We start from the raw sequence: 14840 nt of genomic DNA on the forward strand, positions 1-14840 counted from the left end.
TGCAGAGGAACCTCAGCTCCAGTGCCTTCTCACTGACCTTGGTGTCTGCAGAGCTGTTTACCGCACGTATTCTCTCTCATCTTTTCTGGCTGTTGTCATATAGCAATATTTCTACCCCTCTTCTAAAACATGTTATCCCAGAAGCCCTACCACTGTCACTGATGGGCCCACCATCCTACCACTTTCACTCCATCCTGGAGCCTCTTGCCACTGTCTTTGTGGGACATGGAGGAAGCTTCTGGCAGTTTCCCACAAAAGACATCCTTGTAGCCTGCCTGCCACTAAAAGCTGTCCATGCCAACCCAATGCACTGCTCAAACATGAAACTCACTGGTCACTAAGAATGAGGTACAGACAAGCACCTCCTGAAAGTACCACCAGATTACAAGATTTACTCCATCACTGAAGACCATGCTTCTCATATAAAAGGAGGGGTATTTATAATATTTTTCATTTTGCATACAAGCTGAAAAGGGACTTTGAAGAGTGCTAGAATTGCAGGCATATTTTAGCTGTATGAACTAATTTACAACTAAATGCATACTTGAAAGTATCACTGCTCTTCATTTTAAAGACAATTTCGTTAGTTGGACTATATGTTCTTATTATTTCTCATATCTTTTTTATCAAGATATGACTGTCAAATTGTTAAGGTTATTACATCATCTATAAGTCAAGACAATTCTGACTTTTCAGAAACAATTTTGCCCACCAATCTTATCTACCAGCTTCTTTCATACAGCCCTCAATGGCTGTCTGTCATTAGTAAATTATTTTCTTACTCCAAGTTCTGTGGACAACTTTCAGTCCTAAGCCTAGTCCACTATCCTCATATTTTGACATTTCCTTTGTTTACCCATTTTTATTCTGTTTATTCTTTCTCACTCTGTATTTCACTTTCAAAATCTCAGCCAACATGTCCACAAAACTGCAACAATCAATGGTAAAATACCTTTCTTTTACCGATATACCTCTTCCAGTGGAATCTGGAACTCCTTACCAGTTTAACTAAGCACGCTTTACAGCATGCATAGGACAAGCTAGACATTTTAGAATGTACCCAAATACAAAAGCATAGAGCAGAAAGCCACCTAACTCAGCTGGCTGGGGAATAGAAAATGTGACTGGATCTTACATCATTCAACTTGTCCAAGATAAAAGCATGATGCCTGCATAGGGGTCCTCTCTTCACCAAGAGAAAAAGTTGAACTTTGACAATTTAGGGGATACACGCTCAATTCTCACTCCTGGTACAAGAAATTACTGTTTGTGATTTTTGCCTACCAGAAATCTTAAGCATCTTTGGTGTGAAGTATATAATGGTAGGAAAGCAGACATTCTGTATGTCAAACATCAAAATTCAGTTTTCTAGAGAAATTATTCTGAAGTCTAAAGGGCCAACTCTGAATTTTATCTAATTCACAGAAGTACTAAGAGTAATACAGGCTGTTCCCTGAATCATGGCTAGGGAGGAAAAAATCACAAAACATTAGTTTCTCCATTGTTTATGCCCTCAAGAAAGAAACAAACACTGTGTACCACCATCTTCAATAAAAACAGCCGGTTATGAGCCTGAACTGCACACAGCTGAACAGTACCAAAACTGGGTTATATACATATAAACTCTACAAGTGGTAAGGAATGGAAGCCAAAATTAAAAAAAAAAAAAATACTGTAACAATTTAACAGAAAGTATGACTGACTATTACAATCAGACTACCAGTTCCTTTAAGGTTTCAAGAAGTAATTTTCTGGTATTCTTCAATCAAATTGAACTAATTTGAATCAATAAAAGGTTAAAAGAGAGTTAGAAATAAATTAAATTTAACACACTATGATATACAGGAATTAAGACTGAAGGATTCAATGCCTTCTCATCACTGTATAATTCAATAAAGTACTAACAAGACGTTGAGCCACTTCCATCAGGGAAGCTTATAAATCAGATTTTGGAGAAACTGTGGATAATCTATCAAAGAAAGTGTATTATAATTGTTCTCTTTTAGTCACTAAAGAATTTTTATCCTCAGTTCAAAAGTTTTTTAAAAACTCGTTATTCCATAGCAACTATACAATTAATTAAAACATGATCTTTCAAAGTTCAATTCTCCCATTCTAATCTAATTAGAAAGCTATCCGGAAAAGCATTTTTCCTTGAAAACTTCAGAGACTGATAGTCTGATTGTGATTATAATGTTCATTCATACCTTCTGTAAAATTTTTATGGGGGGGTAATTTCTTTTTGCTTCTGTTCCTCACCACTCATACATTTTTTATGTGTATGTGCATCAATCGCATGGATGAAGGGGCAGATGCCTGCTCAGCATATTCACTGAGGACACAGAGCTGGGAGGAGTGGCCGATACCCCAGAGGGCTATGCAGCCCTTCAGAAGAATCTTGACAGGTTGGAGAGATGGACAAAGAAGAACCATCTGAATTTCAGCAAGGGCAAGTGCAGGGTCCTGCACCTGGGGAGGAACAACCCCAGGCACCAGCACAGACTGGGGCTGACCTGCTGGGAGGCAGCCCTGTGGAGAAGGACCTGGGGGTCCTGGTGGCCAAAAAGCTGTCCATGGGCCAGCAGCGTGTCCTGGTGGCCAAGAAGGCCAGTGCTGTCCTGGGGGGCATTAGGAAGAGCATTGCCAGCAGGTGGAGGGAGGTGATCCTGCCCCTCAACTCAGCCCTGGTAAGGCCTCACTGGGGGTGCTGTATCCAGTTCTGGGCTCCTCAGGGCAACAGAGCCATGGAGCTCCTCGAGTAGGTCCAGCAAAGGGCAACAAATTTTATTAGGGGTCTGGAGCATCGCTCTTATGAAGAAAGGCTGGGAGGGAGTTGGGTCCATTCAGCCTTGAGAAGAGATGACTGAGAAAGGACGTCATTAGTGCCTATAAGTATATGAAGGGGAAGTACCAAGATGGGCTGTTCTTAGAGATGCTGAGTCATAGGACAGAAGCTGATGCCCAGGAAGTTCCACCTGGACACGAGAAATAATTTCTTTACTGTGCAGGTGACCGAGCACTGAAACAGACTGCCCAGAGAGGCTGTGAAGTCTCCCTCACTGGAGATATTCAAGAAGGATCTGGATACCATGTGCCATGTGCTCTAGGATGAGCCTGCTTGAGCAGGGAGATTGAACCAGATGACACACTCTGGTCCCTTCCATCCCGACCCATTCTGTGATTCTGTGTAATTGAGTGCTCTTTTGTTGTATGTCACATACTCAATGTAGATATGTCCTTTAAATGCTTCTATTTTTCACTTAACAATGAAGTCAATTTCCTATTCTAAGTGTGAAAAGAGGTACAGCCAAAGAAAAATGTTTACAAGGCTGTAAGAAACAATTATTTCACTCACATGTGCAAATAATGTCTAGTAGGTACTGGAAACTCGGAGATTGAGAGGAAATAACAACTTTGACATTTGTAGAGGCATTCAGTCACTGCATGGGTAGAATGACAGGTGATGTTGTGGCTACCACAAAACATAAATCTTGAAGATTTTTTACCAAAAAAACTTGTATAGAAGCTAAAGGAATATTATTTCTGCATCTTATCAAATCAGCATTTGACATATCATGCCATCTCAAGAATTAGCAGAAAGACTCAAAGAGCTGAGATTTCAGAATTTTAAAATACCTTTTATATAAGAAGCCAAAAGATACAATACACAGAAAACATCAATGGTAAAAACATTCCTATGATCACAGGATATATGCCATCACTATATGTAGGGTTTTTTTTCAGATTCTAGTCTAAGCTCTTCAAGTAAATTCTGGTCATCATGCCATCTTTGCATGATAAAATTGCTGCATATATTAAATAATTTTGTTTATCTCTGGAATAACATGTATAAAACATATACAAATATCTCAAATGCAGATGGGAAGTGGATGGTGCCAGACTCTTTCCAGTGGTGCCCAGGAACAGGACAAGGAGACAAAAAGTAAAACACAAGAAGTTCCACTCAAGATGGTCCCTTCCAGCCCTAGTAATTCTGTGATTCCATGAATATGTAGATATATGAGACAGGAATTAGAATAAAAAAACCATATTGGAAGATTGGGGGATTTGTTATATATTTGACAAATTCACAGCACGGTCACCAATACAATACAAAATTTAATTTACAGGAATTTTAGAACTATTAATATTTAGGGAGGGAGGGACAGGGAAGTTTTTACATGTATTTTTAAATTCTCATTATCATTCAGATCTTATACAATTGCTTTTGAATTCAAAGATTCATCTACACTACATGTGTCGGGACTTTTTAATATATAATATAAATGAGAGCAGAGTTGCATGGTGATTATCTAATATAATAGGTGGGCTAAAAATAACTTTTACTTCCAACTCCTTTTTTTGATCAGCAGTTTGCTAGCTTTCATTTCAGTCCACACTAGAATTTTAACAGTTCCATCAGCTAATGGGTGGAAAAGCATGTCATCCATAACTGTGTACTGGTCAACCCATGTACATAAAAAAGGAAACCTCTTGATGAAAGAAGGTGTCCAGTCTTTTTAGAATCATCACATTGTACTAAGAGTGCTGTCTTTTGTACTAAGTGTGTCATTGTACTAAAAGTGCTGTCAGTGTGGACTGAAGGCCTGAAATATTTCCAGACCAAACACTACTCAGATTTTATCAGTGTCATAGCAACATACTCTTTAAAACTATATGCTAATACTTTAAACATAACAAGTGATGCTGTCTGCTCTACCCTGTTTTATACAAATCATGCTTGAGTGAAAGACGACTTAAAGCATAAGAATATTGACAACAGAATCAATGTTTCAATGATAGTAACTTGAATTATATTAAAGACAAAATAAAAAGAGAAAAAAAATTTTACCTTTTAACCACTTCTCTTTCATAAAGTAAGGCAGAAAAAAGTAATGGGGGAGAAAATATTTTCAAAGCCAAATATTTAAAAATATGAAACAGAGTAGGAAGGTTGTGAGTCAAGTCTCAGAAGGACAGATTTAACTGGAATCTGAAATCAAAGGGTATACAATGAGTCTTCAGTTCTAAATTTAAAGTCCCTGGTAATACACACTAAATAAAATATATTGCCACTTATGAATACCATATACAGAAATATGGAACATCAGAATAGAGATGATGCAGGAAAAAATTATATCAATTATTAACTAATATTAAAAATGTGGTAAATTAAAATGTATTCTTATTTTAAACTCACTCACTTGTGACCAATCTCATGTGCAATGGTAAAAGCTGAACCTAGGCCAATATCTTCATTAATGCTGCAGCTCCTTTCAGGCTCACACATTCCAGCCACAGAGGCCAAGCCTGAATAAACAGAAGGAGACACAAAGGGTCATGCCAAGGTGTTCCAGTCTTAAAAGCCCTAGTTATAAATGCCTGGATTCTTTTTAATAACTTCTATGCACAGAAGGAGCAGTTGGCAAAAGGTTAACTTTCTAGTCATTTGCAAAATCACTGGGGGGAATTTCACTTTGCCGGCTAGACATTAATATTTTTTGAACTGCAGTCAGTGCTGGAAAATGTCTAGACTAGGGGTTAGATTTATAAATTTTACTTCTGGTAACTTGGGACCACCTAGTAACTTGAGCCAGGAGAGGGAATTCAAGAAAGCATTTCTATTTTAACATTCTTGTGCCTGAAGAAAGCAAAATGTATCCATATTATTTTTCTAAAGAAATCTGTTTAAGTTTAGTGGGTTCATTAAAACATACAAGCAGCTTTTTTAGCTATGAAAAACTTCACATGGTACGTTAAAAAATTAAAAAAGCAAAACTGAATGCATCACTGAAGAGACCGGAGACATGTTAATAACAAGCAAGCATTTAAGCATGGAAGTCTTTTCCATTTATCACCCATCATCTTCTGGCATTAAAACCTTATTGTGTTACAAGGGCTTTTAAAAACTTTCTTCAGAGAGAGAACACCACTGGCATTTACTGACTATGGCTTTTCTGTATCTTACACATTTTTCAGCAACAGATTATTACAGAACATACTGCAGTCATAATTCAGTACCATTAGAGAAAGACTTAAACATCAGGTTTATTTAATGTATTTCTCCCCTAGAATTTCTTATCTGAAAGAAGCAGCAAACCATTCTTTAAGGAAGTTACCCGCTCAGATAACTACTTTACAAAAAAAACAAAAAAAAAAACAAAAAAAAAAAAAAAAAACAAAAAAAAAAAAAAAAAAAAAAAAAAAAAACAGAAAAAAGAATAATTTATAAATAAATAAGTACATTCCAAACAACTCAAAAATAACTATAAAAAATTTGAAAAAGCTTAACTTTGGTTGCAAGATGAGAGGAATGGAACAGGAAGTGGGGAAGAGAGAAAGCAAACTATTTATATGAGTAGGGACTTCAAATTACTCTATTTGTTCTAACAGTAAGAAAGTCCACATTAGCAAATGTGTGTCCACATTAGCAATTAATTTGAAGCCATAGGAGTGGATCAGCACAGTGAAGCACTGAATTTGAGGCTCTTCATGTATCTTTGCATGCTGGTTTGGCCATTCTGGACTAGTTGAATCCTGTAGGCTGAACATCACTACACATGTGGCTCAAAGCTTCCTGAAGGGAAAAAATATTGCAGGCATATCATGAGAACACACCCCATGGGTGATCTTAGGTCTCCTATAGGCACATGTAGAGTATTTGGGGGGTATGTGTTCTATGTTTTCTTCCAAGCAAATCTAGTTTGGACACAGCAAAACTATTCTGATAGCCAAACTGACATTGCTAACAATGTGTGTCTGGAGAGTTTGCAGTGTGGAACCTGCAAAAATGCAAAAAATGCAATAATTATAGTTCATCCATGCTGTTCTAATTGAAGAATTCTGAAGACAACATGGCAATACACATATATACAACTATCATGTTCCCCTGCAAAGTCCACCATATTTGAATGATAAAGTCATCTCCATCTTCAGGTCTTACAAGTGAGGACTTGCTTCAGCAAATAAAAAGACCAGAGTAAAATAACTCCATACTATGCTTGCAGAAAGTGACAGAGATCAAGCTAAGAACTCAGTCAGTGACTCAGACTTTAAAAGGACTTGTCCTTCACTGGAGCCACAGACACACTGCACAGATGTCTGAGATCTTTTCTAAGGGGTTCCATGAAAGGTTCCCTGCCTCAGGTGTCTGAAATAGGATACAGAAGTTTACACCACATGAAATCTTTTACTTCTGTCTCTTCCTAGAATACCAGTTATTCAGGTTTCTTTTGACCTTCTGAGACCTCTATGTGACTTTTTTTCACAGACTCCTTTATATATATGATTAACTTTAGTTCTTGGATGTCACTGAGACTTAAGCATATCAAATGCCTTGCAAAAGAGGACTACAGGGCCTTGTCTCTTCTCCAATTCAATGCCTATAGTGCAGAAAAATTGTCATGGTTTTGTTGCCAAGACCCCTATAACAGTAAGTTGAAACTGATACCATATGTAACTCTTATTTTTAATTTTTTTTAATTAAACTTTTTGTTTAATAAAATATTTGCCAAATCTATCCTCTGTTACACTGGATTCAAGTGAAGCAAAATTTGCCTTTATGCCAAAATCTGATAGAGTAAGAGTTAGTTACACTAATGATCTGTGTCAAAAGTATCACATAAAATATCAAATAGTTCATGCATGAATGTATTCTCTTTCAACCTTTCTTTTTTTAACACTTGCAAAGCCACTTCTAAGACGTCATCTCTTCAGTTTCATCACCTCCAATGACAAATAAAATCAATTACATTTGGAAATTCATCAGCATGATTTGCCTTTTACTAAAGCATGCTGTGGGTTTTGTTTATGTTTATAGCAGGCAAAATTCTGGTACTTTTCCCCATGTAAACTACACCCCTCTGCCAGAAGCATTGTACTGACTTGTGAGAGACTTTCAGAAAAAATTAACATGGTTTAAGACTATCAGTAATATAGGAAAGACAAAGCAAATACAATCATGAATTCTGAATGAGAAAAGTATTAATAATATGAACTAGCTGAATTAGAATGTTGTCTTTAATCACCTTTAAGAAAGAGGCTTATGAAAGGATGAAAACTGAAAAAAAAATCTAAATAAGTGTTATGTTAATCTTTGAATAATGTTCCCTTTATCTGCTAAAGCACCATTGGAAGCAACAACCTATAGGTCATGTGTAGTTATTTGTTGCAGTAAATAACTACTGGTGATATATTTAGGTATGGAGAGAACAATAGCTCTCCATCCTTAATCTAAAGTTGACATGTGCATTTCTCCATTGTCAAAGCACTGTTTTAAGCAGTTTCAATGTTATTGTATTTTCTATCACTGTGCTATTTTTTTCTAAGTCTGTGAAAGGAAAAACATGAAGCTGTACTTGCAGTGTACAACACAGCAACAGTGTAAACCTCAAAGTCCATTTCTTTTGTAAGGTTTATGGGGGTGGTTTTATAACCTTCCTGAGGATTTTTACTTCTGTTTTTTAGATTAGATTATGGACACTGGTAAATGGAAATAAACAGCAACTTCTCTTCTGTAAGAAGTAAAATTGAGTCATCTGCTAGGTTTTATCAGTGTTACAGCTGTTAAAGATGAAATACACAGCACCAGCTCACACAAACTCCCAGCAATGTATCAAAGCCAAAATCCACCTAGATTACCTTTTATTTTTCATGTTTATAAAACTGCAAAATTTTGAAAGCACAAACTTAAAAAGATCTAATCAGTCAATAAACCAATAGCTAAGTATAAAGCCAGGAAACAGCAAATATGAGCTGAAATTTCTCTTTGTAATCTTACCCAGTGTTCCACAAGGCTTGTTTTTATAAGTGCAGATATCATATCTGTTAAGAAAAAAATGTAGATAAAGTATGTCAGTGAAACAGGTTTGTAAGATACTTTGTATATTTATCACATATCTGTATCACAGTCCAAGTTGTCAGACCGCAATCAGTTTAATTATGTGCAGCCAGCTGGTGTCGGCCTTTTCTACACTCTGGTGTAAACCACAAGCTGCAGTACACTCACAGCCGCTGGCCTCAGGCCAGTGGGACACCTGCCAGCAAGAAAAAAATGGTTAAAGTGGATCTTTGTAACCACCAGCTTCATAAAGCAGTCTACCATTCTGTTATGAAGTTATAGCAGCATGACTACAGACTGCTACCAATTCTTAAAACCTAAGTTTTACTTAACATAATTGGAAGCCTCCTATGGTCTCACACTTATCAGCTAAGTCATACTATTTAGACTTTGGTTCTATTTAAAAACCTGAACTCCTAATTATTATACCATTTTTAAAATACATCTTATGATCTTATGAACTGTCATTATAGTGCCCTTCTCATTATCCTTTAATAATTATAGTGTATCTTAAGAATATGTGCTAACAATCTAAAATGAAAACCTTTTCTGCAAAAAGCTAAAATATTTCTTTAAAGGAAAATTTTTGTCCTTGTAGATACAATCTTTCAAACACAGAAGATAATGAGTTTTTGTGTAGTTAATATGTAAATATCTGGAGCTAGCAATGAAATTGTGTTCTGTGGCATAGCTTTCTAAATAGCATGGTGGCCATGCAGTAGTCAATTCATTAATTACACCTTCATATTTTGAATATGCCATCCTATAATATGGATAGTGATAAAAGTACACTCCCACAATGCTATTTATTTTCAAGAATTTATACAGATTTCCTTGATTTCTGAAGTATACTATGCTTCAGAATAATTTCTACTCTTTAGAAAGCCAAGTGAGAAAAAAATATTAAAATATACCATCTTTATGCTTTAATTTTAAACCCAAACAGTTACTAATTTTGGGCTACCAGACATTTTATGTTACAAATACCATAAGGACTGCTATCACATAGGAGTCTAATCACAAGATATATACCTTTCACTGCTAAAAGAGTTATGGTCTGTCTGCAAGCCAAATCCATAGACAAAATAACAAAGCTTATAATTTGGAACAAATCCAGTAAACTCTCTATGCATGCAGACTGCTGTGACCACATGGAATTCCTTTGATTTTTAAAGGGTACCGAGTGTGGAGCAGTTTGTGGGATTAAGCTATAATTTTGAACTTAAATGTTCATGTGCATTAATTTCATCAAGGTGGTTCAAATGTGTACTGATTTCCTGTTTGCTGTCTGGAGGAGGAGAAGGTAACCAAGTCAGCATTCTTATAGAAAATATTCTTATAAAAAAGCTTTCTTATTTATCTTGAAATATAACCATTGAAATGGCCCTAAGTTCCAAGATGACATGGATTCAGAGTAAAAGAAGGCTTTTTACTGAACATTTCCTGCCTTTTACATAATTAAGGAACCAAACTTCTTATTTCTGTGTTCAGGAGAGTGTCTGAACCTAATCCTATTGCAAATTTTTTCCTCAGAGAAAGTAGACCGCTCAGTCTTATTTAGTGAGAAAACCCTAACTAAATTCTTTAGAACATAGTTGAAAACTGAATGGAAAAAAGTCTCTGAAATACACAGGTCTTCTGCTTTTTAATATCCAATGGCAGGTAAGGAAAAACAATTAAAGACATACATCCTTAGATAAAATGGATGTTTGAAAATAAAGCCAATTCCACTCAACTCAAGTTAAATGTTGTCACTGACTTCAGCAGAGCTGAAAACTTTCCTGATGGTCTGAATCAAATTACTGTCCTACAGGTATGATTCTGAAGTTACTCCTCACCTAAGGTTCACTTTTACAAAGAACTGTGACAGGAGATAATTATATTAATTAAGTCCCTTGCTTCTGTTATATTTTTGAAAAACAAAGACTACAGTATTCTTCAGTTTCTGCTGGGAAATGTGTGTTCTTCATTATGCATAACCTAATATTTTTAGGAAAATATGATGGTAATGAAACTTAAATTAGATAATAAAACTAAGGAAAAGATAACTTTATTTTCCAATACACCAATTATTTTTGCAAGAACATACTTGGGTAGAAATATGTTCTAAATATGCCATCACTAAATATTCAAATTTTATAGACAATTATTAATTTCCTGTAAGGATATTCATACACTCTCCTAGGCCCCAGTTTACCAGGAAAAATTTTTTTGAACTTTTGAAAAAATTTTCAGTCTAATAACTTACTTCGTCTACATCATCTTCCAGCTCCATTTTTTCATCTTATTACTTTGTTATGAATGGTTTCCCCTTGTGATTTGTCTGAAAGCTCACAGCATTCTTATCAATCAAATTGCTTGCTTCCATCATTTACTTCTCTATATGATTTAAAATCAGACTAAATTGTCTTTTTTTAGGTTTTGACACCACTTTTTCTAACTTTATTTTGAACCTTCAAGGAATCCATTTAATTCTCAGATGTTGGGTTCCAAATGCAGAAGATTAAAGATGTAGTACTTGATACTAGTAATTTTAAGATAAGAAACCCCTGAAAATACAAATCATCAAGACTGCCCATGAGATTAGATAGGTCTAATTGTTATGGGAAATAAAAAAAAGAAAAATAAAATAAAAAGGCAACCCACAAACAAACAAAACTAAACAAAAAGCCCACATCCAAAAATGCAGCACAAAGGTGCAGTTTGATCGCCAGACGCCTAGTAAATACTTCAGGAGCTAAAGAGACCCAAAAGGGAGAGTCTCAAGCCAACAATTATCTCAACCAACCATTAAAGATTATGAAAACAGTCACAATTATGACAACTGTAAAAATGTTGATTCAATTCACTGACTGATGATATAAAAGGGACACCACGCAAAAGCTGAATGAAAGAACACAGTTACACAGGTAAATAACTTGGGATAAGATGGCAGCCAGACCATTTTGAGACAGCCAAGAAAAATCTGTACCCCAAGCCAGAAAAGAAAATCATATAAATCCTAATAAAGTGGGTGCAGTGCCCCTGAAATGTGACCACACTGGGGAAGTGGAATGGAAAAGAGGTAGGAGGGAAGATGGTTGATTACATGGCCATGCCTGCCCTAAAGAAACCAGAAGTCATTTCATGAGGCAGATGGGGAAGAGGTCTGGGACTGCTGAGCATTCCTGCGGGGCTGCTGAAGAGCTGCACAGACAGACAGGAAATGCATGATGAATGCACAACTGTCACTGACAACTGACTGACACATCAGCCAGAAGGAAAGTGCACAGACAGACCATTATCTGTTCAATAGGCTGGTCAAGGACTGGAGCAGCAGTACACTCCTGTTATGCCATGGATCAAACAGCAAGAGTTAGAGCACCATACAGGGGCACCTTAAAAACAAAAAAATCCTAGTCTTTTTTGGCAGGATATACGGGCACCATGCTAAAATACACTTGCACACTGTATTAAAAAGTGAAAGGGATCACACTAGACACTGAAATTCTACTATCTGCATTATCAAGCTGCTTTAAACTCTATCACAATTTTTTAAGAAACACTCCTTGCACAGATTTGGCCCATGAGAACAAATGATCTCAAAGAACTCCCACAAAAAGTTGTGGAGATGGCCATGATTATTAACAGGCAAAACATACAAAACTAATCAGTTTTGGAGAAGCCAGCTTAGTAGTATGTATACAAGATCTGTGCCAGTGGTACTCAGTGCAATAAAAAAGCCACTGATGTGTTTATTTAATGTATTAGTGTAGATGTAAGCTACAGACTGTCTCTTCAAGAAGTCTCTCTTATCTGTAACTCTAACCTGAAGAAAAATCCATTTCCTTTGCAAATCTGATGACTGGCATGATCCTGATTATTTGAGTAGGACACTTAAGTCAAACAGATACGAAAGACAAATTCTCTGTGAATATTGTAAGCACTGCTCAAATTTGTCAGGTAAATTATCTGCAGCCATAGCCAATCCCAGGCACCTTAGGGGAATACAGCCATTTGTCTCCTGCAGAGAAAAGAGAGAAGATTCTTCCTGATCCCTGCAAACTGTTTTCAGGCCTAATGCATGTGGTTTTGCAACTATGTAGCTCACACCGAGTTCCATGATTGCAAATGTATTCCCACATTAAAAATAAAAATAAATTTTTAAAAAAGAGACATACTAATTCACAGATTTGATTATAAGAAAGCATCACAATGATTCAATCGTACTCCACCCACCCTTAGCATAAAAATGTAAGTAATTTATTCTAGAACCTAGAGAATTTTAAAAATACTCCTCAGAAGCTATTCAATCTCACATTAAGAATTATTTAGAGCATAATTTGAGAACAACTGTCCTAGGTTATCCAATTATCTGCCCTTCCCTCCACAGCAGTCATTTGTGAGTGTTTGCAAAGAAAACAGGACAGCTAATACTGATACCTCCCCTGATAGAAGTCCCCAGCTCTGTGGCTTGGGGTACTTCAGAGACAGAGATTGCATCTTATCATTTAATTGATTTTTCTTTCATTGTCTTCAGCCCTTCATTAATTCCTCTTTATTCTGAAAAAAACAAATTGTTTCAGTGTCTGTCTAGGGCATATGGTCATGCCTTTCTCAGCAAAGTTGAGTCTCAGTGTTTCAGTAGAGCTTCTTACCTTTCAAATAAGTATTTAAATTTTGTTTTAAACCAGATTAATATATGGGATTTCTCAGAATTATACCATTACACTGTGGCCCTTCTGTGACCATCATGTGAACTCACAGGCTTTTCAGACTTTCTGAAGTGTGTGTATTACAGTTCAAAAAAGTTATTCTAACAGTGGCATAAACAGTAGTAGATACAAAGACCAAATGAATTATTTCTCCTTACATGTTAATGTGTATTTATAAATTCTAGGATAACATTGCCCTTTCTACCAGTCTCATTATACAAATTTGCCCTTTAATTGAAAAGAGTCTCTATAAAACACTATTATTACTAACTGTATGCTACTGGAAATATCCAATGTGCCAGAAGGGACTATTTGCATCAAATTAACACTTAGATAGAAATATATCTGTTACAGGATTGGAAACACACATGAATATTAGTATTAGATACACCCTAAAGAATTTCATTAGTCAACAAGAATAACCTAAACAATATCTTTGATTAAAGTACAGTAAATAAATAAAGCATAAAAACTCTTACTAGAAAAGCAAACTGTTCAAAATCAGTATGATATACCAGCTGTTTACTTATATATATATCAAACTTCTCCAAAACCACTCTGAAAGCTACCAATAAGTATGAGTAATATTTAAGATAGATATTGACATAAATAACCAGGACTTTTGAAGGAATATTTGTTAATGGAGAAGATTTCAGGAGACCAAAATACAGTCACAGTGCATTGCTGAGGGAAAACCTACCAAGATGGATGGAATTCAAATGTAAAAAAAAAAAAAAAAAAAAAAAAAAAAAAAAAAAAAAAAAAAAAAAAAAAAGTAAGAAAATTCAGGCTAGGGAAAAACAAAAAATATGTATGATGAGACATGATGCTCTTTATAAGTTTCAGATAGGTGAACACATACTTCATATATATAATACTAGATGATTTCCCAGTTAATCTGCTTGAAAAGGTTGTCAGAAAATAAAATAAACTAAAATAAAGAGAACTGATTCTGCCTTGACTAAGAGTAAACAGAGCTAAATACTACAAATTGTTAATGTTTCATTTTTAGGGAATATTTCCAGACATGCTACCTCTGAAAGCAAGGTTTTATTTTTTACTTTTAAACCAAACTATACTTTTTGATACTCACTTTTTAATTATTATAGGTTTTAAGAAGAAGTTCTTTAAACAAGGACTATCCTTCTCACACACACACTTGCTCAACAATAAACCTAACAAGTTCACTAGGGTTATTTTTTACTTTTTATTCTTCATGCTGTGCAACATGATTTATCTATGCACCCAATCATAGATGTATAATTTTTGAATAAAGGTAAAAGACCAGGCAACAAGGTACCTCTTAT

The 14840-nt window shown here is 35.5% G+C and overlaps 1 protein-coding gene across 9 annotated transcripts in view; it reads right to left on the reverse strand.

The window, feature by feature from the left end:
- ADAMTS6 (ADAM metallopeptidase with thrombospondin type 1 motif 6) overlaps positions 1 to 14840 on the reverse strand; it is a 147929-nt gene that overhangs the window by 77168 nt on the left and 55921 nt on the right. For all 9 annotated transcript variants that reach the window (XR_010994567.1, XR_010994568.1, XM_068176915.1 and 6 more), the window contains 2 exons: positions 8780 to 8823; positions 5205 to 5310 (listed from right to left, as the gene is read on the reverse strand). Coding sequence is in view for 7 of the 9 variants with exons in the window: in XM_068176915.1 (XP_068033016.1) it covers positions 5205 to 5310; positions 8780 to 8823 (150 nt within the window). In the remaining 2 variants the exon portion in view is untranslated. The remainder of the gene's footprint in view (positions 1 to 5204; positions 5311 to 8779; positions 8824 to 14840) is intronic.

Source organism: Anomalospiza imberbis, chromosome Z (genome assembly GCF_031753505.1).
Source record: "Anomalospiza imberbis isolate Cuckoo-Finch-1a 21T00152 chromosome Z, ASM3175350v1, whole genome shotgun sequence".
Classification (NCBI taxonomy): domain Eukaryota; kingdom Metazoa; phylum Chordata; class Aves; order Passeriformes; family Viduidae; genus Anomalospiza; species Anomalospiza imberbis.